Genomic DNA, 22308 nt, shown 5'->3' with positions numbered 1-22308 from the left:
CAAATTGGAGAAAAAAAAAAAAAATAAAGCTGGTAGATCTCAGCTAGCAACATGGTGTCGTGTTTCTCTTGCAATTAAATAAATGTCTTAGATCTTATCATCGTAAAAAATGAGATTATATCAATGTCCCTTTCTACAATATAATAATTAGATCGTTCTTGACTCGAAAAAAGTGACGTAGTGTAGTCCATGTACATGCCTAATCAGATTGGTTTGCCATTTTTTTTTGTTACAGTATAACGACACAAATTATCATTTAACTTTAGTTCAATATGTAATGAGATTTCTAAACCTGAATTTGTTCAACATAATCCCTGAACATTTAATTTACTCAATGTTGTCTGAAATTTTTTATAAATGTTCAAATCATCTCTACTAAATTGCATAAAAATATCTAATGTTATAATTTCATTAATTTAAGTTCAAGAACAATATTTAAAATTTTTATATAATCAAATTATTAATTTGATCAAGTATCAAAAATTTAAAAATCGTATCAAATAAATTAAAAATTTAGAGTTCACGTTACATATGGAGAGTCAAAATTAATGGGTCATTTATGTCCATTCCCTCTTTTGCTAACATCACATATGCAGATCAAGGCAATAATTTCCCCCAAAGAGATCCGACATACTTTTCGAGAATCATGAGGCCCATCATTTTCCAGTCGGACCATAGGAAAGGTAGGGAGCGCGACGCGACACGAACTTTTGTCCTTTCTAGTTGGAAAAGGACTGCTGACATTTCCCCGCAATATTACGTGGGCCACCATGAAATTTTATTATTTTCAATTTCGGCCCTTTTAAAACCTCGACAGTGTTTGGCGATAAGGCTAAGGTCGCGTCTTGATCTCTTGAGACGCGGGCACCACCACGTCAGAAATCGAGATGTCACGTCATGATTTAAGCTCGACCCAAGTTGCATCTCAAGACAAAAATGCGAAAGCTTATCGTCGTACGATCCATGAAAGTAAACATGAATCCGAGGCTCGAGATGACCCTACTTCACGTCGAGATCGATTTGAATCCGTCGCGCCGGTAATGCGGACTAGGCTGCAATTTCATGAGCACACGGACACGACGGTTCGGAAGCCGGAGCGACGTCCGAATCTTTCCTCCATTTGTACAGGTCTGGAAGGTCGTAAGAGAGAAAACGCAAGTTGGATTAGGAATGCTGTCGTAACAATGATACATACTCAAGACATGATCAGCAGTCCTTGGGGAATAACCTGAACAAGTTTAACTGAGTTCGGCGATTGCATTTAAGTGATAATCCCGTGTTAATGGAAGTTCTTGAACTAGACTAGAGAATTGCGAAATAGAAAAAAGACCTGTCGCGAAGTATGGTTGCATTTACAAAATATAGAGTCCTCGCATGTATATACTTGATAGAAGTAATCTAAGATCTGAGCACGCCATGAGTATCATGATCCCGGGATAACACCAACTTTCAATTGAAACGATTATAATAACAACTTTCAATTGAGACGATTATAATAGAATGTGAGCATGTTAGTCCTACTAGGCAGTCGCGAATATGATAGTTTCGACACGGAACCTTTTTGAATCAGACGCCTGGACTTAATCAAATGCACGACTGACAGTAATCTCCCCGTCACGTCTCTATCCATGTCAGGCATACTATCATTTAACACTTTGAAGACTTGCGCTTCATTGTACCTAGATGTCCGTATGTATATCACCTTATAAGATAAAATCTCGAGTTAATCAATATCTTTCAAGTAAGGAGCAAACTCAAAGACCAGAACTTGGTTCATGTTGATTGTATCTCGAAAATAAAAATTTTGCAGAGTTACCAAGCATTTTTTTTTTCTCAGAAATTATTCTCGGAAACATAATCGTGTCCTTAATCAATAGAGGAATCTTAGCACGATAGAACACGGGAAATCAGCCGCCTTTTGTCATACCGAAAATGATAGGAAACGTCCGATGTGGACTGAGGTTACGTACACGACAGAAAATTGACGAGGAAACCGAAGTAATGCCAAATATGTGGGATCAGTATGCTGGTCAATAGTCCAAAGTAGCAGCACAGAGAAAGATCAAAAGATCAGGATGAGCACGCTTTATATCCATTTGCAGAAGAAACAAACGATGGTACCGCTCTGATTAACATAGTACTTGGATGCTCACAAGAAAATGACATGAATCAAGAGAAGACGTAGGAAACCCTCATTTTGCCTCGTTCAATAGGAAGATCGGGTTTCTACACGTGTGAGTGAGTACGGAAATAAAGGGTCAGTATACCAGAATTAAATCCTGCTTTTGTGCTTGAATGAGGCGACGAAGACTCGAATCAAAACAGAGGAACCTAAGGGACGATGGTTATTTGACAAAATCACATATTCAGAATGAACTCAATATACTTCTATCGGCTTATTTCTATTGACTGAAAAAAGAGTTCACCTGCCGCCACGACAAAAGGTTACCGTTCATTAGAGGTCTATTTCACTCCCAAAGAAAAGAAAGCGGGAGTGCAAATCATCATAGGCGGTCCACCAATTATAACAACTGAACTTATATGGAAACTGAGTACAACATTTTTCCGGCACATTACTGAAAAACAGAAAGGATGGATGCGCTTTAAGAGCTTCTCGTTGCTGCTTCCACTACATCTCTTCTGCCAATCAAATAAGTAGGCAAACGAAATGCAGTAAAAGGAGCAAAAAGAAGCGTGGAAAAGAACAGCCATTTATTGAATCAATTGGCTAAAAAAAAAGGAGAGAGAGAGAGAAGGCTGATTACAGGTACTTGGCTGTACATGTTCCGTCTCCGCAGAAGAGAAGCATTCTATGTCTGCTCCGCCTCGTGTTTCAACCATTTCGATTGGTAGGTTTTTGCCCTTTGGGGAGCAATTATCTCGAGGGCGCCGAGAACACACTTGTGATAAGAGAAGTCTTCTGCCATTCCATCGTCTCTGACCAGCATGAAGCAGCGAGAATCTTGGTGCTTGGGGTGATGTCCAACCTAAGAGATGACAGGAAAGAAAGAAAGCGGTCAGCCTACGCAAGGACTACAGTTTCTTCAAACCAAACTCCCAGAAAGAACAACATGAAGCTAGTTTTAGCATGACTTCCACGCAATCGCATTTGAATCACCTTGTGGTTTGCTTGTGCAGGGTTTCATGTGTATATGCCAGGGATCAGAGGAAAATCTTGATCTTCTGTTTGAAAAGCAGCTTAAGTTTTTGTATATATGAACTCATTCTTGCAAAATAAGCTACGAATATCATCACCTAAAAAATTTGAGGATTTCCCTTTGATAGAGCCTCATGAAACTAAAAAAGAATGAATCCCAACAATGCTCTACTCCGCTCAGAGAAACCCCAAGCAGGGATACTTAGAACAGATAGTACATGCATGAGTAATGTTCCTCACATGGAGAATTCTGCCTGTATTAATGAGAATAATTTGAGGTATATTAAGAACGGTGTTCAAAACTAGTTAACCAGGCCCACTCCCACTCGCAATCTGTGAGACCAATTTGTAAGTCAATCTTAGTACACCTACAGTTCCTTTTCTAACAATCTTGGCAAGTTTTTCTGTTTCAATTCGAGAAAGAAATGTAGAATTTGGGGAGAAGTCCTGTGCCAAAAGCGACTATAAATTTATTTTCGACAAAGCACTCAATGTGAAAGGCCATTGCCTTCGTAAACTGACCTACACTCATCTTTGACTACCGAGTGGCAGACAAGAATTTTAGCATGGAAACTGCCTTTTTATTTTCTTCAAGATAATGCCAGAAATTGCCAAAAAATACAAGTAGCATTGGGCATATTATTTGCACCTGTTAGCTATATATACTTTTATTGGTATATGTATGTGTATATATCTCATTACCTTTATATTCCGAGCTCCAGTTCCGATCTTTTCCTTTCCACGAGGATGAAACTTCAGAGCCATCATCACAATCGACTTTTCTTGTTCACCTAAATGGTGATCGATCGGGTACCTATATCAATAACACATATCATCAAGCAGATGATGTGTGATACCATCAAAATTATCTTTCAGGCAACAAAAGCCTGGAAGATGGTTCCTAGAAACTTCTCAATGTAATTGAAATTGCAACTCAAGGTTCATGAAAGACATAAAAATTTGGCGAGGCACACTTTTAGCATGAATCGAGATGCTGGTTACTGTTTGATCTACCACTCCAGTTCCTGATACAGAATCCTTCCTGTGAACACAAAGCTAATGTGCAGCATGTGCCCAGATTCAATTCAAATTAAAATTTTCTTTCATTACAACCATTGACTTGAAAAGAAAATGATTTTCAGGATTTCAGTCAAAATGCCACTCTCAAAACTCTAGCAAATGTCAGAAAACCCGGTTCTTGTCTCGGGGTAGAAAAATGTCCTGATCCAGAAAGGCTGATTTTTCGAGTCTCTCTCAGTACCTAATGTCTAGACCACCCTAGTCCACTTTGCTTCACAGAGAAAAATCTACAAAGCCAAATTTAATATAGAAAATTATTATAAGTAGCAAGGACATGAATTCTATGTAATGTGAGTCATGCAATTTGGGAATCCAGTATGTGCACAGAATGTAGAAGTACATGCTCGAGAGTTAAAACAATTGCACATTTGATAGCAAATGCAAGAAAGTCAATTCCCAAGATTGACTGACCAAAAAAAAAAAAAAAATTCCAAGATTGGTTTCACCCAATATATATAATGCATCAAACTCTTCATACAATGGACAAGTTTAAAAATGATTTAAGTCATCAATAAACTTACTTGTACAATATTTTTTTCAGCTCTAGCGAGAGCTTCTGGATGTCATTAAATGTGATAAATTTCCTGAATAATGACTTATTGATTTCCAATTTCTTGAGTACTTTAGAAACACTATCAGCCTGCACAAACTCCGCCCCACATGTGTCTGGCACATGGCTGCCAGCATTAGGCACTTCAAGCTTTATATTCTGTTGTGTGGAACTAACTTTGTTACCCAGCAGATTGTAGACACTCTCAGGCTTTGCAAGCTCATGCCCCTGATCAATACAAATAGAAGTTTATAACGTTCTAAAATAAAGGTAGTCCTGAAATTCAAACACAGGTCATCCTTTTTTCAAAAGAAACTAATTAATATCAATTTTACAAAAAAGAGAACCACTAGTCAAGGTACTGATTAAGGATGGCTCTGCAGGTAAGTAGCACAACCACTTAATATACGTGAAGATAGATAATGATCAATAAGAATTGTTAAGGATGTGACGGGCATTTAGAAGACAAACATTTCTATGGAGCTAACCATATACTTGGACTCACAAACTAAATGAAAATAAGTATGAAGCCTCTCGATTTCATAGAATTGTCATCTCTGTTAATTAACAACATCCAAACATTCCAATGAGTTAAAAGAGAAACAAAAGTTGATAAATTTCGTCTCAGAACCCTACGATGTATTAATGGCAGTTAATAGCTTATAAGTTATCATGAAGGGAATTGACATTCCTAAACCCTTGGTTTGGCAAATTCTCAGAACCTCTCCTGTGTCAAACAATCTCAAGCTTAAAGCATGGACAATGACTTTGTCTGTGGAGCTTGCATCAATATTAAAATGCTAGCCTGAGAGTTGGTTCATCAGAAGCAATATTCCAGGCTTAGTATATCTTAAGACACCTTCCCAAACTTAAGAAACCACGTGCAATGCAAAAGGTAAGTATCGAGCAAGTCCCCAAGAAAAAAAAAGGTAGGTTTTCCCATTCCTTTCTTAAGGATCTTATGTGCAGCACCTCTAACTTGAAGCACTGAAATAAAAAAATAAAATAAAATTCCTAAACTCCACTGCCAAGTGTTTACAAAAATAAAAACCTGAGCTAATTTGGGTTGTTTGGTCCGGGTTTGTTCTGGCTTATTATTTCATTGTGTTAGCAGTGCAATTTCAGTTTAACTGCTTCCCAAAACAAGTAGATTTTTGTTCAATTCACTGATTACAGATTGGAAGTGAAATGTAATGTTTATAAACAATAAAAAGAAAATTAAAATTCCTATAGGCAGAATAATTTTTCTTTCCCCTCTCATTGTTAAGACAACAAAACTATGTTTCTGATTTTAAAATTGACCGCATGCTTATGGTCTTTAGCATTAGGGGGAGTTTTTTAAAGGTTACTCATTTGATGTTACAGTTCTAGGACTGAGTTAATATTGGACTTGTTATTATAGGTAGACAAACTGTTGATGGTTTGAACTAAAGCAAGAATGAAGTTTTTTTTTTGGTTTAAATACTTAACAAATTTAAGATTTTGGTTTTGATATGAATCCTAGACACACCTGATAATTTACGAACATCAGTATACTCAACTAGAATGTTTCACAGATTAACCATGCAACCTCAACCCATTTAGGTACTTATTTCTCCAAGCAAATTTTCAAATTAAGTAGCTGCAATCACAATCTCATTCTAAAACGAGTGGCAGTATCATGGTGACTACACTATTGCTGCTAGTGTGACGGGAGTCTAACTACTGGAGATGGGATAATGCTATCAAGGTAACAACGTATAAAAAATTGTTCCAAAATTTCAAACACTGAAGAACCCTAGTTTTTACTATTCACTGGTTCAAGCTGTTTCCAGACGAACCAATCTTGCAATGTCCTAGCTTGTCATATAAAAGTAGTAGTTTAAGTGAACTTACTACTCCATTTGTCACCTTAACTTAACATTCTCAATATCAAGAGAAAAAAGACAAAATCCTTACCTTGCCAGAGTATATTATCTCAAATAGTCCACCCGTCCCCAGTGAAGGAACTTTTCCCCATGCCAGTGCATCCAGACTCCCTTGTAAACTATCCACTGTTCCTGCCTTGGCAGCCTTAATAAAACAAGGACCAGGGTTCTGCAGCATTCAAACAGACCATGCTATAAAACATATAGAAAAAGATATCTCATAGAAAAGGCTGAAGCAAATCATGTTGAGGGCCCAGAACCAACCGAAAAGCACGCTTGAACAAAAGGTGATGCGACAGATGAGATTTCCCTTTGTCTTGACATCCCTTTAGGATTTAAGCCTACAAACTCTCCACTTGTTGATAGACAATTTGCAAGAAGAACTAAATGTTCAGGAAGAACAGTCTTGCCCGTATCAGATACAGCAGAACCCAGACTCTGTATTGAGAGTTAAACAACATTTAATCACGTTAGCAACTGATTCGTACTGTTACAAACAGTAATAATAGATTCACTGGAGAACCGCACATTAAGAAAGTACTTCCATCCAGCATCTATCCCATTTGCTAATGAGAATTCACGAATGTTATCCGGATGACTGCGAGACCAATCAATAGCATCCATAATAGGAACACAATTATTCATGAGTACACTCCAGAGCTTCATTTTCTCAGAATGTGCAGACATGGATACTCTCAAGTACAGTTCACCAGTTGACACAGGCTTAGATTTGCTTAACTTGCCGCTTTCACTCCATAAGATATCTACCTTCTTAATCTCCATGAATCCTGAAGAACGAGTGAGCCATTCAGTTTTAACAGTGATACAAAGAAGTTATTGATCACATAAACTAAACTAAAAAAATTTCAAACCACATGCAAGCGGTGGAATTTCTAGGTGAAAGATATTATAGTGCCTATGTACATTTGTACTGCGACAATGTGTCAAGGTGCATTGAGTGTGCTAGCATGGTTGTGCCTAGCAGTGATTACTGGAGCAACTTCTTCATAATATCTCCCCACGTTACATATCACGTACGTTTCTGTTTACTTTATAAACAGTGAACCATCATTAAGTACTGAAACTTCAGAAATTACAGAATTACTACAAAGAGAATGAGCACCAGTTTTTTTTCTTTGTTCTTTTTTTTTGGGGGGGTATAAAGCTACCGGCTTTAAGAGTGGAGTGTCATTTAAAAATTCTAACACTCAACCTTAGGCATTGGCTAGGGTTTAGCCTGATACTGAAGTATAAATACCATATCTGGATCTATACAAAGTTGTGCAGTGTTCTCGAGAGTAGAGTAACAATGGATCAGCCGCATTTCTATTTTTCATTTACTCTGACTTTATCCTTCCTTTTACTCCCGCTAAACACCATTTAACATGTCAGTCTTTTTTCATCATAATTATGGCAACAATGCGACAGTTTAGATCAATGGCATTTCTAGTTGGTATTGACAAAATAAAGCACATCACATTCTCATATCATGTTACAAATGACTCACTTTACAAGGAGTCTATTTCCCAATTAGCATATATTAACTAACACTTACATGCATTATTCATGTTATATTTCCCAGTTTCTATTTGATGTTGCCCATGGCATTACTTTCATCTGATTGAATAAGTATATTGATGTTCTGATTACAACGGCAAATATATGTTTTGAACTTCTCCCCACAGGTGGCCTATGCAGGGAGAAAATATCGCCAGTGACGGATAGGCTATGTGGTAGTGACACGTGGTTTAACCGACCAATCAAAAGTGAGCTGCATGAGCACATGGCGCCAAGTAGGATGAGATTCATGGCACACAAGAAATGGTGATTTGGTCAATTATACCATGTCATGATTGCCACATGGTGTATTCATCACATAAACTCCTTGCTCCTATACAAGTAAGATATGTATTATGGCAGCCACGATCATATGCCAATGCAGTGTTTTTTACGGCAAAGTTAATTCCTGCATGCATAAGAGCCACATTGAAACAAAAATAAAGTTCGTAGATAACCTTTAATAACTGTTTCCAGAAGGCAAGGTATCACGTGTTCTTGAAGTTTTTTCAAAAGAGTGGGCTGTGTGGCAACTTTCTTCGATTCTTCAACCATGGTGAGTGTGATGCAAAAGATATTAGCTGCATCTTCCCTTTCTTCACCAGTTAATGAACAATCACTGCATCAGCAAATACGTTACCAAGTCACAGGAAATTGTGTTTAACGGATAGTCAAATCTCACAGTGGAAACATGATATATGCAAAAATCCCAGAACCAATAATTCACTTTTGCAAAGTCATTGCAAATATATAAGAGGCTATACTGATAAGTCCAGGCATACTGAATTGATAGGATTGATCCAAAATCATGGAAGGAATACCAATCAATAGGATAGATATGGGAACTCCGAAGTACATCAAAGTAAAACTCATTCCATATCTCCTTTTCAGGAGCTTAAACAACACTAGGTAGTAACACAAACAAAATATACAAAGAAGCTTACGTGCTGCAGCTTTTGCAAATAGTGTGACAGCCATCGCATCATGGGCATTAAACCCCAATAGACACTCTTTGAGCAGCTAAGAACATAAAATTGCGACTGATGCTGTTCTAGAGTTACAGAATTCGTGCAAATCAAAACGGCAACACGTGTAGATTCAAGTGCTACATAGGATTTAATTGGTCAAACATTAATTATAGTTAAAAAAGCAACATGGAAATGGAAAATATAGCACCTTGTGGTCCACATGATTTGTCATTTAAGAATGAGAAACTAAATTATTACTCTAAATTTTTCTCACAAGGTGGGTACCATATATGAGCAGGTTTGCACAACAAGCAGAAAAAGGGAGAAGGTAGCCACTGACTAATGAGAAAGTATCACCGCGCGTACTTTATGTAGGCAAGTGAATTCTTAAACATGAAGACCAACTCCTGCACCCAACCCAGTAAGCAGTAGTATTAATCTCCAGAATGGCTTACTTGATAGTTATCTGCAGTGGGGGAAGGTCAACTCTTAATTCCTTCAAGAAAGCATGACATCTCCTCTTAAGAGAACCAATGACAGAATGAAGTATTAATCCTCTCCTTGTTATAATGTCCTGCAGTGGGGAATATTTGTGTAAGAGAGCAGAGCTTAATGTAAACTGGAAAAGAAAGGACTTCCTTAACTAGTTACCTTTCTTATATGGAAATGGCACACCCATGGACTCAAATTCTGGTTATAATTCTCTGGGGAGAAACTAATAACCAATGCACATCAGTTTCTATCGTAAAGAAGGTTATGACTAAGCTCAAAGTCAGCAAAGAATAATGAGAATAATATTAAAAACACACGGTTTATATATGCTCACATGATCATTGTGGTTGACACTATGTCTGAGAAGAACATTCTCTCCAGATGATCTTTAACTGCAAGGGCTCCATATTCTAAACCATGCCTATGTTTTGCAAGCTGCTTAGAGAGAAATAATGACATTGTTTGACAAGAGTTGCTTTTCTTGGTACCAGACTCCAGCACATTCTGCATGGTATACCAATACGAGAATTGGTTAGGCATCTTTATAGACAACCAAGTGAAAACATCTGATCACATAAATCTCACCTACCACTTTCAGCATTCAATTTTCACTTATATGTAAGCAAGACAGATTAACATATTCCTCAACCCCCACCAGCATCTCAAAAAACTTACCTGTATCTTTGTGACTGGGAAAAGTGTTCAAGTTCTTCTATTGTGAAATTCAATAAGGACTGTACCACACAAATCATGCATGATGCATCGGAATAGTAATGAATATAACCTGCACAGTCCTTTCCTCAAACTCTTACAAGTAATGCCAGTATATTTTGCAGAGATTTTATAAGAACAAGTAATCAACGGTAGAGCACAAAGAGGGTGCAAACACATAGACACAAATATCTCAATTACAAGACAAAGCATTTGTATGTCAATCATAGCATTTACAAGTAAGTTTGCAGGATGATCATAAAAGCTGACTCCTCTCTTCAGAACGAGATAAACACAACACAAGACATGGACTAACAGAAACATATAAGTGCGGCAAGAGAAAAGACATCAACAAAGTTCAAAAGGTTGAAGGCACAATTCCAGAAATACTAGTGAACACTTTGCCCATCATAACTCCTAGGTCACAAAACCGTATCAGATGAAAGTTTGAGCAGTCTGGATTTCTCCAGCATTTGAAACAGGGTGAACACAATATGTCTAAAGTGCAGTATGTTAGAGTTAAGCTTCAGCAAATCTCTTAGTAGGAAAAAAGACAAATTTTCTTTTTTGTTGCAAACAGGTATGATTGAAAATAACATGTGGAATTAAAGGCAGTCATTCACTACTTCAACATAATTGCTAACTTATCTGCTGACTTAATATACATGCCTCAGCTATATAATTTTTTTTTTTTTAAAAAGACTAGTTCTTTGGACTAGTTTACTAGCTACAGTTAAAAACTTTTCTTTAATTATGTACTGCGAATAAATGTATAAAATGACAGAACATACAATATGCCAAGTAAAATTAGAGTTCTGGTTTTAATTATCCACATTGCTAGTGTACCACAAAAAGGAACACGCATTCCCACTGCCGGCTTTGGGGAAAACAGAGTGTTTGCAATCCATGATCTACGGAAAAGAATAATAAAGACAGAATCTGATGCTTTCCTACAATAACGAACCACTGCCTCAGCAATAATATGCAACATTTACAAAACCAAAATGTGAAACAATTGAATTGCAAATAAAAAATAGAAGCAACTTCAGTCAGCAATAAAGTACCAGAAGTAACCTCATAGTTCTGTGAACGCATACGTGGATGGATAGAAGTTACCTTCAAATTTAACAGTGGCGACATTTCAAGGAGACTGATTGGCTGATCTAGAGCACTATATGCAGCTTCAGAAATGGCACAGGCAGACATTGAACCAACAGGTTGGCCTCCCATCCCTTCCCCAGATTTTGCATTCTCACAGGAGAGACTGTCTTTGCGGCTGCAGGGAGTAGATGATTGCTTCTCAATGCCATAAGAAAACTCTATGAGTTGATTGCCATAAGCACTTCTAACTGTGCCATCATAGGAAACATATAGATCACGCATGAAAAACATAAGCTTCCGGTGTAAGGTTCCGGGGACTTCGGCATTCTCGCTGAAGGAACTAGCTCGATTTGTGACAGAATGCACGAAACACTCTAATGGATTCAAACCGGAAAGAAAGGAGTTCTTGACTACTGCAAATGGGATGAAAGACTGAGGAAATGGAAAATCATGCGTACGATCTATATTCCTTTCCTTATGGCTATTATAAGAAGCATTGGAAAGATGATGTGGTATATCAAAAGATAACGGAACTAGAGAATGTTGCAGGCCAACGCACATACTGTGTTGAGCAATCTTTAGCAGATTACCCTTACTTCCAGATTTAAACATAGAAATCATGGAATTGTCCTTGCTAGCATACTTGTATGCCAAACTTTGTATGTCTCGAAAGACTCGCTTAAAAGCATCGACAGATGCCTGACTAAGGGCAGGGGATTTCTGCTTCTCATAACACAACCGTTCTGAATTGAAGGCCATAGCATTTATTTCTTCACCATTTCCAGCGAGGAAGTCCCGTGAAGAATCCACCATAAACTGTTTGATATTGCATGTTTCATCTGCTTCTTGCAAACCACAACTAATTTCCTCGATCATATTTTCCCGCGAGAATGAATCAGACGCAAGGTACAAATCTGATAATGAAACGCTAAAACCCCTCATGGACAACCACTCGCAAAGAACTTCTTGAGCAGCATGCAAAATGTTAAGTACCCTACTCTGACAAAAAGTGATAAGCCTCTGAAAGAGATTGTCATCGGCATCTCGAAGCCAAGCAGATCCTTCTGAAAAGACAATTTCCCCATTGCTAATTCCAATGTCATTCGAAGACGAAAACCACTCAAATCCTCTAGGCAAGAGCATCTGGAATAATTGCTTCCCAGTCCACATTCCACCCTCGACTGAAGGTACCGGAGGAAGCAAATCATTGGGGCACAACATTTTAAGTTGTTGGATATCAAAGCGGTTGAAGCAAACACTATCCTCCAATATCAAGTGAGCAGCAACTAGACTATCCTGACCAAGAGAAAGAAGGTTCCTGCCACTTTGCCCATTATACAACTGCCTATCCACACCAACCAGCTCTCTTAGCTCTACTCTAGCATCCACCGATTGCGGAATATATCCATGGATGCAGTCCCCATCAAAATCTCCGCGAAGAGGGGAACAGCATAGCGGATTTATAGATAGAGCTGAGGCTATGGGTAGAACCTTGGCAGATAATGCGAGATGAGAGTGCTGGTGTATAGATGGAGGCCTATTTACCAAAACCATGTCTCCGTCACTTAATGGCCTGTATATAGTGTCTCCAAAAAGAAGTTCTTTCATGTGACTGATACGCACAAGACGCCCTTTTCTCCGAACAAGCATGCCACCTCTTTCAAGCAGCAGTAAACTGCAGACAGCATTTAACTTTTCGCAGTTCCACTTATTCAAAGTCTCAGATACTTGCAATCTCTCTGCTATATGACACGGTACACCAATTTCACTGAGCTTGATGTTTGGATTACCAGTCACAACCATCCGAAAACAGTAATCACTCCGCTTCCCGAGAACAACATCTTTCATCCATCTCAAACCAGAAGAAGTGAAATCCAAGTCCCTGCTCTTTCTGTTCTGGGCAAAAGCAGATTCGGTATTCGATAACTTGTCTGGGTTCAGCTGTTTGAAAATAAACCAGTAAGCATAGAGCTTAACCATTCTCGAAAGTCTTAACAGAAGATTGCAGAGCTTGCCTTAGAAACTTTAAGACACTCAAGGACGCGTGAGCCCAACTCATTAGCTGTCCCCCTAAAATCGACAAGTTTCTTGTATACCCTCGTTCGGTCATCCTGAAAGAAATTTACAGGGAAAAGAATAATAAATCAACACTAGGCCGGCTAACCAGCCATATTAAATCCAATTAAGAAAGAAAGCAGCAATAATAAGACTATTCCCTAAGTGGGTAAGCAACTAAGCATTCATTGTGAGATTTAGACCCACTCTTGCTTCTTTTTCTAGACAGAAAAGGACTTACAAGGACCAGCCGCTGTCCATGAGAAAATGCATGAGTGGCTTCAGTCACACGATGACCATTTGGTGTTACAGGGAAACAGTTGAGAAAAAGAGAATCTTGTCTTGAGATAAACTTTCTAATGAAAGTAGGATCAACGCCATTCAATAAGTGATAAACCTGAAATGGAAGAAGTGTATCAAGAGTGCATCAAGCTAACTACCAAGACAATAATCAAATTGTAACTGTGCATGTGTGAGAGAGAGCAGTGTATTATAAATAGATGGAAAGAGATTCACTAAGCATGATAAAGTAAGAGAATAAGGAGACAGGGCATGAGGCAGAAAAATTATGTCAGCCAATATTAGTATCATTCTGCTCAATTCCTATTAAAAGCAGTACAAATCATAATACGTCTCTCCCTCATTTTTCTTCGATTGGAAAGATTTAAAATAGCATCCTCTGAAAAGAACCTGTAGTTACTGTTAATTGAAACCAATTAATTTCATATGCAACATAACTTGAATAGTGCCAAGAATATGGCTTAGAGTGCTGGCGCATACAACACTTGATGATGTCTAACAAATATTTTTTCAAATGAATGTCTCACTCTCAGTTTCATACAAGAAATAACAACAAATTCAGACAACCTATAGAGGATGAGCTACCTGAGCATGCGATAATACCCTTCTGTTTGGTTTCAGAGAACTTTCTTCTTGTTCCGGATTTTTTGGGATAAAGTCCCAGTAATCAGAGGGCCAAATCCTCCTGTTTAGCTTCTTTTGAGTATTTCGAAAACTTTCATCTACTTCTACAATGATGGCAGTTCTTCTGAAAAGATCCTTAGATGACACTTTGAACTTCATAGGCGGATAATAATCTACTTGAGTAGGCTGCTCAATGCACAAATAGTTACCACCAAATTATGAAGGCCTTATTTGGAACGAGAATATTATAGAAATATAAATTAACTTACGAGACAGTATTTGCAACCCCTAGTCCCATGATGTACCTGACCCGGACCACTCTTCTGGAAAATTAATGTACAAAGTGAAACAGGTGAAGCATTAGCAGAGAGAAAAGGCAAAAAGCTCAAAAGATAAAACATTAACAAGAGAAAGCATAATGTTTTGCATGACAAGTTAGAGGAAGCAAGTCAGACATTTGGGTTCATATAAAAACACCAAAATTAACAGCATGATTACAATGCACTTCACATTGTCCAAGCTAAAGTTGAGCAAGAATGTCCCAGAAAAAAATCTAATCATAAACCCAGAGTAAAGAAAACAAAACTAGAGAAGAGTCACAAGAAAATGGCATTGGGTTTCATGATGTATGGTACATAGGAAGTAAGAAAACAATTTACCAATCCCAACTGCTAGTTTTGGACAGAAATGGGGGTATAATTTCAACATTCAAATTCCAATGAACACAGGGGTTTCTTAACCTCCTCAGCTTCTTTCCAAGAGGAAACATAGCCTGGTGGATTTTGCAATCCGATATTTAAAACATGCCAATGTCTAAAGCAGTGTAGACCGTTCACATGATCATGAAACACTACATTGATCATATTATCCCGCAATCCTTTTAACTGTTCAAGCCAATGAAAAGAATAAGGAAGGGGGACGTACTCGTCCTGCTGAAGACAATAAATCTAGTAGGACAAAGATGTAGGTGCTTATCCAGAAAGATATTTGAGACAGTAGATCAGAGACCAATCCAAAACCTTACACTGGTCTTCGAGTTTAATTAATTGTTATCGTGTCCACAGACAGCTCTTCATCTAGTACTTTACCCAAAAAAAAGACAATTCTTCATCTAGTAGATTTTTCAGTCAGAAATTTTATTCCTTAAGTTGCCCCAATGCTGAGCAAACAAGACAAGGAAAAGGAATTGCAGGCAACAACAGGAAAATATTTTTAGTTATGTATAGATTTAACTCTACCAAATATATCTGAATGGACAGCAGCAAGATGAGGTACCTGACCTTAACCCGTAGATCTTGCCGAACAGATTTACAACCTGGGCAAATCTTATTCAGCAACTTAGCAACTTCAGACAGAAAATACGGGTGAAGTATTGTACATGGCAACTTGATAGATCCGAAATGACCTGATGATTAATCATGATTCACCGTTCAACAGGAAAAAAAAAGGATACAGAGAGGAAAGGGGCACTAAACTTAGAAAGTTTCATTGATCTGTATGCATCATTACCTTCACACTGTTTCAAGTCTTTGGCGCCACAAGTGGAGCACTGACCAGAGGAGTTTGGGAGTCCCAATCTAGAGTCACTGACCTCACCGACAGACTCAATTGTTATTGAAGATATCTTCTCCTGTCAAAATATCAGTGTGTAAATTGTTTGAGAAGGCAAAGTTGGCCAAAATATCTAAATGTCAACCTAGAACATATCATATCCAGAACTAATGCTAGATTAACTGCACAAGCCATGTCTGTTGTCCAACATTTGTGCGTTGTCTGCTAATGGCAGATCATAGGCACAGAAAGGATTGGCAAGACAAGTAATTGAGCAACAATGACTACGACGACACAAGAAGCCTTATCCATTGAGTGGGCTTGGCCAACAAGTAAATGAATTTGAAGGGAAAAGAAAAACAAACAGGCTCAAAATAAAGACAAAGTTCACTACTAACATAGAGGCTAAAAGAACACTCATTAGAATAGCAACAGAAAAGTTGTAAAATATAGTAAGCAATTTCCTCCAAGACAAAAGTGAAAGAGGCCGGAAAGAACGACATGGATGCATTCATAGCTTGAAGAACGAAGGACTAAACAGGACGTGCCAGAAGCTATTAACAATTGTCGAATGCGAACCATGCCAGAAAAATCAAATGCATATAGAGGTTTGTCTTCGTTTAATCTGCAACCAACATAAAACTCCAACCATGTTTTCTTTATTGAAAGCTGGACAAAATGTCACTCATCTTTTTCATGTTTTTGTCACTTTTTTAAATGTTAATGTTTTGTGCTATCAGAATTTTTACGAAAATTGGCCATATCAGAAAGAAATATTATTACCACAGGTTCTTTAAAATAGTGCCATAAATATATTTCGGTGGCAAACAAGTCACTAGCAAATCATGAGATCCTTGCCATCACAAGGACACTTCTCAAGGAAGAAAGAGCACTACCTATTTGTGATTGTGAACATTCTGAAATAGCTAGGTGATAAAAATGTCGATACTTTTTCACTACAGACATTGTTCGTGCTCTGTATCTGTGACAAACCTGTTAAAGAAAACAAGTGACATTGGATATCTTTGGAATATGCCTTGTCTTTTGCGTTCCCTCTATTTATTTCATTCCCTCTATATGACTCCAGTTTTCAGTATTTTTTCCTACAATGCTGTCATGTCATAAATTTGGTAATCAGAAATTTGTGCAGATCTTTTGATGACTGTTGCCAAACTTTAGTCAGCCATGCAAGTTTCTAACCTGTCAACTCAGGCAGTCTCAAGGTCTCATACTTTTGAGTTCAACTTTTCACGTCGACTGATATGCAGGTCAAGAATATGTGCCACACCCCCAATAAATGTGTCAAATCTCAAAGTTACTTGGAAGAATAGTCAATATCATATACACAAAGAAATTTTCGAAGTAGCTAAATCGTGCAGCATTAATTACTAAAAGCTTTCCAAAGTCCGTTTAATGCATTCCAACTTCAGCATAAAAGATTTAATACGCAGCTGAAGGGTTGCAGATGAAGGAATATTAGGACAAGATGAAAACTTACCACTTCTCTGCAACTTAGAACATTGAAGACTACTCCTGTCAAAACAGCAGAAGGAACTTGCTGCTCCTCACAGAAATCATTGTCCATTGGATTCACACCTACAATAAGCTACATTTATTATATAACATCCTTAAGAGGAAAAGTTTGGCATGACGAGTTATTAGATCACTTATAATAAACTAGCGCTCACGCATGCACTTCATGAGTGCATGATTGCTTTCATGTCATTTAATTAAGAGAAATATATTGAAGAAGAATATATACATGAGTAACGGACTTTACAAATGTGAAAAATCACATCATTTATCATGTAAAAGAGTGTGCACAGTAGAATTTGAGATTGGATCAAGTATGGAACTAATAGCCAAATCACTATGTACAGAACAATGATGTGCCCATCACATGATAAGACGGTTAAATTTTTACCTGGCTAAAATATGGACTAGACTGATGCGCAAAAACTTTAGAGACCACAACTCTAATACCAAAGGATAAGTAAAGAAAGCAATGACTCTAAATGAACTCAAATTGTCTTCTGAATATATTTGTCTCTACACATAATCAATCAAGCTGCAATAACCAGGGAAAAAATTGTCATTTGTGTAATAAAAGCTCCTTCGCTAATCAGAAAGAGAAAGAACCACACCTGCAGTTAGTATACACGAAAACCAAGAATAAGGGCGGTAAATATCCGCACTTGATTGGAAAAGGCAATTTTACTTTCGAGTTTAGGGTAGGTTTCAATACTGAAAAGGCATCCATGAAGATTGATCAGACAAAATGAATGATACAAAATGGAAAATTCATGAAGTTTGAGGCTCATTAATGTAACTCCACATTTCACTAATAAAGCAGTCGTGATCTGTTGAATAAATGAGTATAGTAACTTCAGCACAGAATTGTGGCTCTTGCAAATTAGTTATTTTGTCCACCCAATTGTAAAACCTTGTAATTTAGAATGTGAAATCTTCAAGAAGACAAAAAAAAAAAAAAAAAAATGAAGAGATGCATCATGATCTGTTGAATAGAAGGCTGAACTGCCTTCATCGTGAAATTTTGGCTCTTCCAAAGTAGATTGTTGGGTCTGGCCAAATAGGAAAAAAGTTAGATTGTCGGGCCCTAAATTGTTCAACCTCATAGTTTACGAAGTAAACAGCTTAGGGAGAGAACAATGCCAACTGAAAGATGCACCATGATATGCTGAATAAACATGTGGAGTGACTTCATCACAAACTAGATCTTTTTGTCGATTAATTGGACAGCCTTGTAGTTAAGACGCTCAAAATATTCAAGAACAGAGGAAGTAGAACAGACACATTGTTCCCCAACAGGATTTGACAGTGGATGAAGCAACAAAAAAGAAAAGAAAGGACATAAATAATTGGCAAAAAAGTAGAGGCATGGAATAATGGGATATGAAGATAGTGCCCCTAATCATATAGGGTCAGTACAACCGAAACACCTGAGCAAAAATGCCTGCTGTATAAAGCAAGCTTCCTTACAGGCATAGAAGATGTGCTAGGATATCCATGGTGACAGTCATTCATGAAACATGTTAAACGACAAAGATGGTTCTGACAGATAATTAAAGTTGTTAACTTGCAGTTCAAAGTACAATTTATCTAAACCGGAAAGCATCTTAACAAAAAATATCGCTCGTCCAATTAGTTTAAAATTTTGACAGGCAGTTAAATTTATTGGCTTACAATTGAAAGCACAATTTATCCAAATCTGAGAGCTTCTTGAAACAAAATCCGCCTGTCCAATTAGTTGGTAAAGCCCTTCTTCTAGTAAAAGCAAGCCTGCTCCTCTGTTTCTGCTGGAGCAGCGCAATCTCTGTGCTAACTACCTGCCAAAGTGAGTAAATAAATTTGAGAAGGAAAAAGGACAGATCAGATTAGCCATCGCAAGGAATATTTACATTCATGCAAAAAATTCCACAATAACCCAAGCATTTCATTCACCATGTGGACGCCAAAATGACAAACTAAAAATAGATTTAGCTGTGATTTAAGTAAAACCTAGCCATTCTGCCACATATATTCCCACAAATCACCTGTAGAGTTTCAGGTTAAATTCAACAGTAACATATTGAGAACCATTAACTTAGACCAATCTGACGTAGAGGCATTGCAGCTTCCTAAATCTGAAAAAGACTCACTATTTCCTAAGATTGAAAGCATTTGGATATGAGAAATATGGCAAAAATTTAGGTGCATCTCCTAAAGGGTGTCATAATATGTCTTTGATATATGAAGGATGTGACGAATTGTCACCAACCAAAAGACTTAAGACCAGCTCCACGAGAAGTGCAAACACATCAACGAGAGTGTTTTGGGCAATTTTTATACAGATCGTGAAGTTTCCCACCGTAGATCCTTTTTCCACTGAAATGAAGTTTATCATCTTTGGGATGCATGATATCGACCAAGTCGCCGAGTACTTGAAACACATCTAATGAGAAATATCGGCAGCTTAATATCCATAAACAGCTGATCATTAAAGCGTTTTCATTTACCTTTTAAATGTTCCTTATCAGGGGAAGAAAAAAAAGAGTAAATCCTGTGAAAGGCAATTTGAAGAGGAAAATTCATATTAGTCAATCACTTAAAGGAGAAGAGAAACTCTTTCTCCCAAAAAAAGAAAAAAACCCTCATCTTGTTTTCAAGCATGTGATTGATTGAGGAAAAATCATAAGTTTAAATTTAACTATAAAGGAAAGAAAACAAAACAAGGAAACTGGTATCACAAGGTAGACAATGTAACATCCTCAATTTCCTTCGAGAACAACCTCGAGTCATCAAAGATTCTCAATTTTCACACTACCGTTACAAAAGCTGATCATCCAGTATAAATTAAAAAAACGTGTAAAGGCTCTTTGAAAGCAAATCCAGTACATGTCTCTCATCCGAACTCATGAAGGTGCAAAGCACTCCAGTGAGGGCAAGATTCAAATGCACGTCAAGTCAGAAAGGCAGCTCCATCCAAAATACATCATCTCTGTAAGTTGTCTTGACCATGTAATCAATGTAACTAAAATTGTAATCTTAAGATGCACATACAAAGGGACAGAAACTGTCACATTACCCATATCACTAACTCATGTATTCATGAATCGTCAACTATAAAAAATCAGAAACTTGTCCACAAACAACAATCTCACTTGCTGGAAAAAGGTCTTTTAAAAGAGCCGTTTTGATCAGGTATTGACCAATTGACTACAAGCAACAAATCACCTATGTTGGTCCCTGCACAAAGTACAAGCACCCTCTTGAAAGAACTCTCATTCTGCAGGAACAATCATCTATAACAAGGAGACAACGGCAATGCGGCATTGCGGCCAATCAACAGATCAATCGAGCACACCAAGAACATAACCACCATCACTAACAGACTGTTTAACTTCAGGCCCGAAAAGCAAACCCCAATCGCCTCGTGAGCCGATAATTTCCCGCGACGAGGCACGCGAAACGCCCGGTAAACTCCATCACCGTGCGGGAAACCCTGCCCACGCCGTCGACATTATCCGCAGCTCGCCCGCAGAAAATCCCCCACCGCACCAGCATAACATGCAAAACGGCGAACCCCGAATCTCCCATGCAGGGCGCCCAATTGACCCAATCCAACGACCGTCGCAACCGTCCCCAAAACTCTCCACGCCGCGAAAACCTCACACGATCCTACATGATCACGCCCAAAAAGAACAAAAGAAGGAAGCGCGCAGAGCAAGAAAAAGAGGAAAACATTAAAAAAAATAAATAGATAAATAAATAAATAAAACAAGAACAGAGCCTCTTAAAAAAGCAAACTTTGCGATCACCACGTGAGGAGATCGCGGCCAGAAACGACCAAACTCCGATATCGCTATCATCAACAGCTTAGAAAGGGACGAAGAACGCACATGTGAAGCCGCGAGAGGGGAATACGGAGGGGAGGGGATTAGGCCGTTCACTCACTTCGCCGAACCAATGCAGCCCCCGCTAGCGACCGCGCATTGGCAGTCCGCGCGAGCCAGAGCAGCAGAGCAGGCCGCAGCCGCAGCAGCAGCAGCAGCAACAGAAGCAACAGCAGCAGGAGAGAGAGAGAGAGAGAGAGAAACGAACGGGAGGAGGGAGGAAGGAGCTTGTACTGCCGAAACTGCGGGGACTGTGCTATAAAGGCCGCGGCTTTGCGAGGCACAACCGCAAATAACGAGCAAAATCGGGGTCCGAAACTGAAAGAAAGGGGAGGGGAGACGAGAGCGATTGGGGGTTTTGGGTTTTGGGTTTTGCGAACAGGATGGGGAGAGGAGACGACACGAGAGAGTCTAGAGAGAGAGTTTTTAGAGAGAGAAAGTCACGGCGAAAGGGAGGGAGGGAGAGAGAGAGAGAGAGAGAGAGGGAGTTCGCCAACGCCGCCGGTTCGTTTCGCGGGTGTCCGAGGACGAGACGACAGCGCCCGGTTCGATGGGGCGCCGGGACAGGGGCAGTGTTTTTCTTTATTTTCTTTTAATTCTCGGGGGCGTGTCGCTTGTCAGATGAAGCTACAATCGCCCCTCGTGTTGGCCCCGAATTACGAGATTGCCCCTAACACCTGCTCCCCCCGCGTGGGACCCGTCCTTTTCCTTCTTCTCCTTTTCTTTTTCTTTTTTTGTTTGAATCTTTTTTCTTATTTTCCGGTTCTTTCTTCAGCAGTTGAAAGACTTTTCGAAGACTGCAAAAAAAAAAAAAAAAAAAAGACTTTTCGAAGAAGTGGACTGAGCTTTCGTTGGCTGAGTC

At 38.5% G+C, this 22308-nt stretch overlaps 1 protein-coding gene across 8 annotated transcripts; it reads right to left on the bottom strand.

Moving 5' to 3' along the window:
• Positions 1 to 2372: 2372 nt before the first annotated feature.
• Positions 2373 to 21970, bottom strand: LOC104441805 (DNA-directed RNA polymerase IV subunit 1). 8 transcript variants are annotated; one of them, XM_039311326.1, is made up of 22 exons: positions 21453 to 21970; positions 20788 to 21231; positions 20070 to 20113; positions 19258 to 19400; positions 17552 to 17649; positions 16012 to 16132; positions 15783 to 15907; positions 14772 to 14825; positions 14464 to 14688; positions 13820 to 13975; positions 13539 to 13634; positions 11539 to 13464; positions 10046 to 10215; positions 9871 to 9934; positions 9675 to 9793; positions 8710 to 8870; positions 7223 to 7482; positions 6959 to 7132; positions 6726 to 6863; positions 4759 to 5015; positions 3860 to 3971; positions 2373 to 2987 (listed from the first exon to the last, which is right to left on the bottom strand). In XM_039311326.1, exons 5-22 carry the CDS (start codon positions 17636 to 17638, stop codon positions 2811 to 2813), a joined length of 4422 nt encoding a protein of 1473 aa, XP_039167260.1. In that variant the 5' UTR covers positions 17639 to 17649; positions 19258 to 19400; positions 20070 to 20113; positions 20788 to 21231; positions 21453 to 21970; the 3' UTR covers positions 2373 to 2810. The 8 variants fall into 8 exon arrangements, with proteins under 8 accessions (XP_039167260.1, XP_010053343.2, XP_039167261.1 ...); XM_010055041.3 differs by lacking the exon at positions 20070 to 20113; XM_039311327.1 differs by lacking the exon at positions 20788 to 21231.
• Positions 21971 to 22308: the final 338 nt, after the last annotated feature.

The sequence above is a fragment of the Eucalyptus grandis genome, chromosome 4 (assembly GCF_016545825.1).
Source record: "Eucalyptus grandis isolate ANBG69807.140 chromosome 4, ASM1654582v1, whole genome shotgun sequence".
Lineage (NCBI taxonomy): Eukaryota > Viridiplantae > Streptophyta > Magnoliopsida > Myrtales > Myrtaceae > Eucalyptus > Eucalyptus grandis.
Note: the sequence above shows the minus strand (reverse complement) of the source record. Positions and strands in the feature narration are given on the sequence as shown.

Excerpts from the sequence above, each read along its gene's own strand:
- LOC104441805 (XM_039311324.1), bottom strand. The coding sequence starts at position 17,638 with ATGGACAATGATTTCTGTGAGGAGCAGCAAGTTCCTTCTGCTGTTTTG. Across the intron at positions 13,635-13,819 it reads ATGGACAGCGGCTGGTCCTT|GATGACCGAACGAGGGTATA; the intron begins GTAAGTCCTTTT and ends AATTTCTTTCAG. Across the intron at positions 13,465-13,538 it reads AGTGTCTTAAAGTTTCTAAG|CTGAACCCAGACAAGTTATC; the intron begins GCAAGCTCTGCA and ends ATTTTCAAACAG.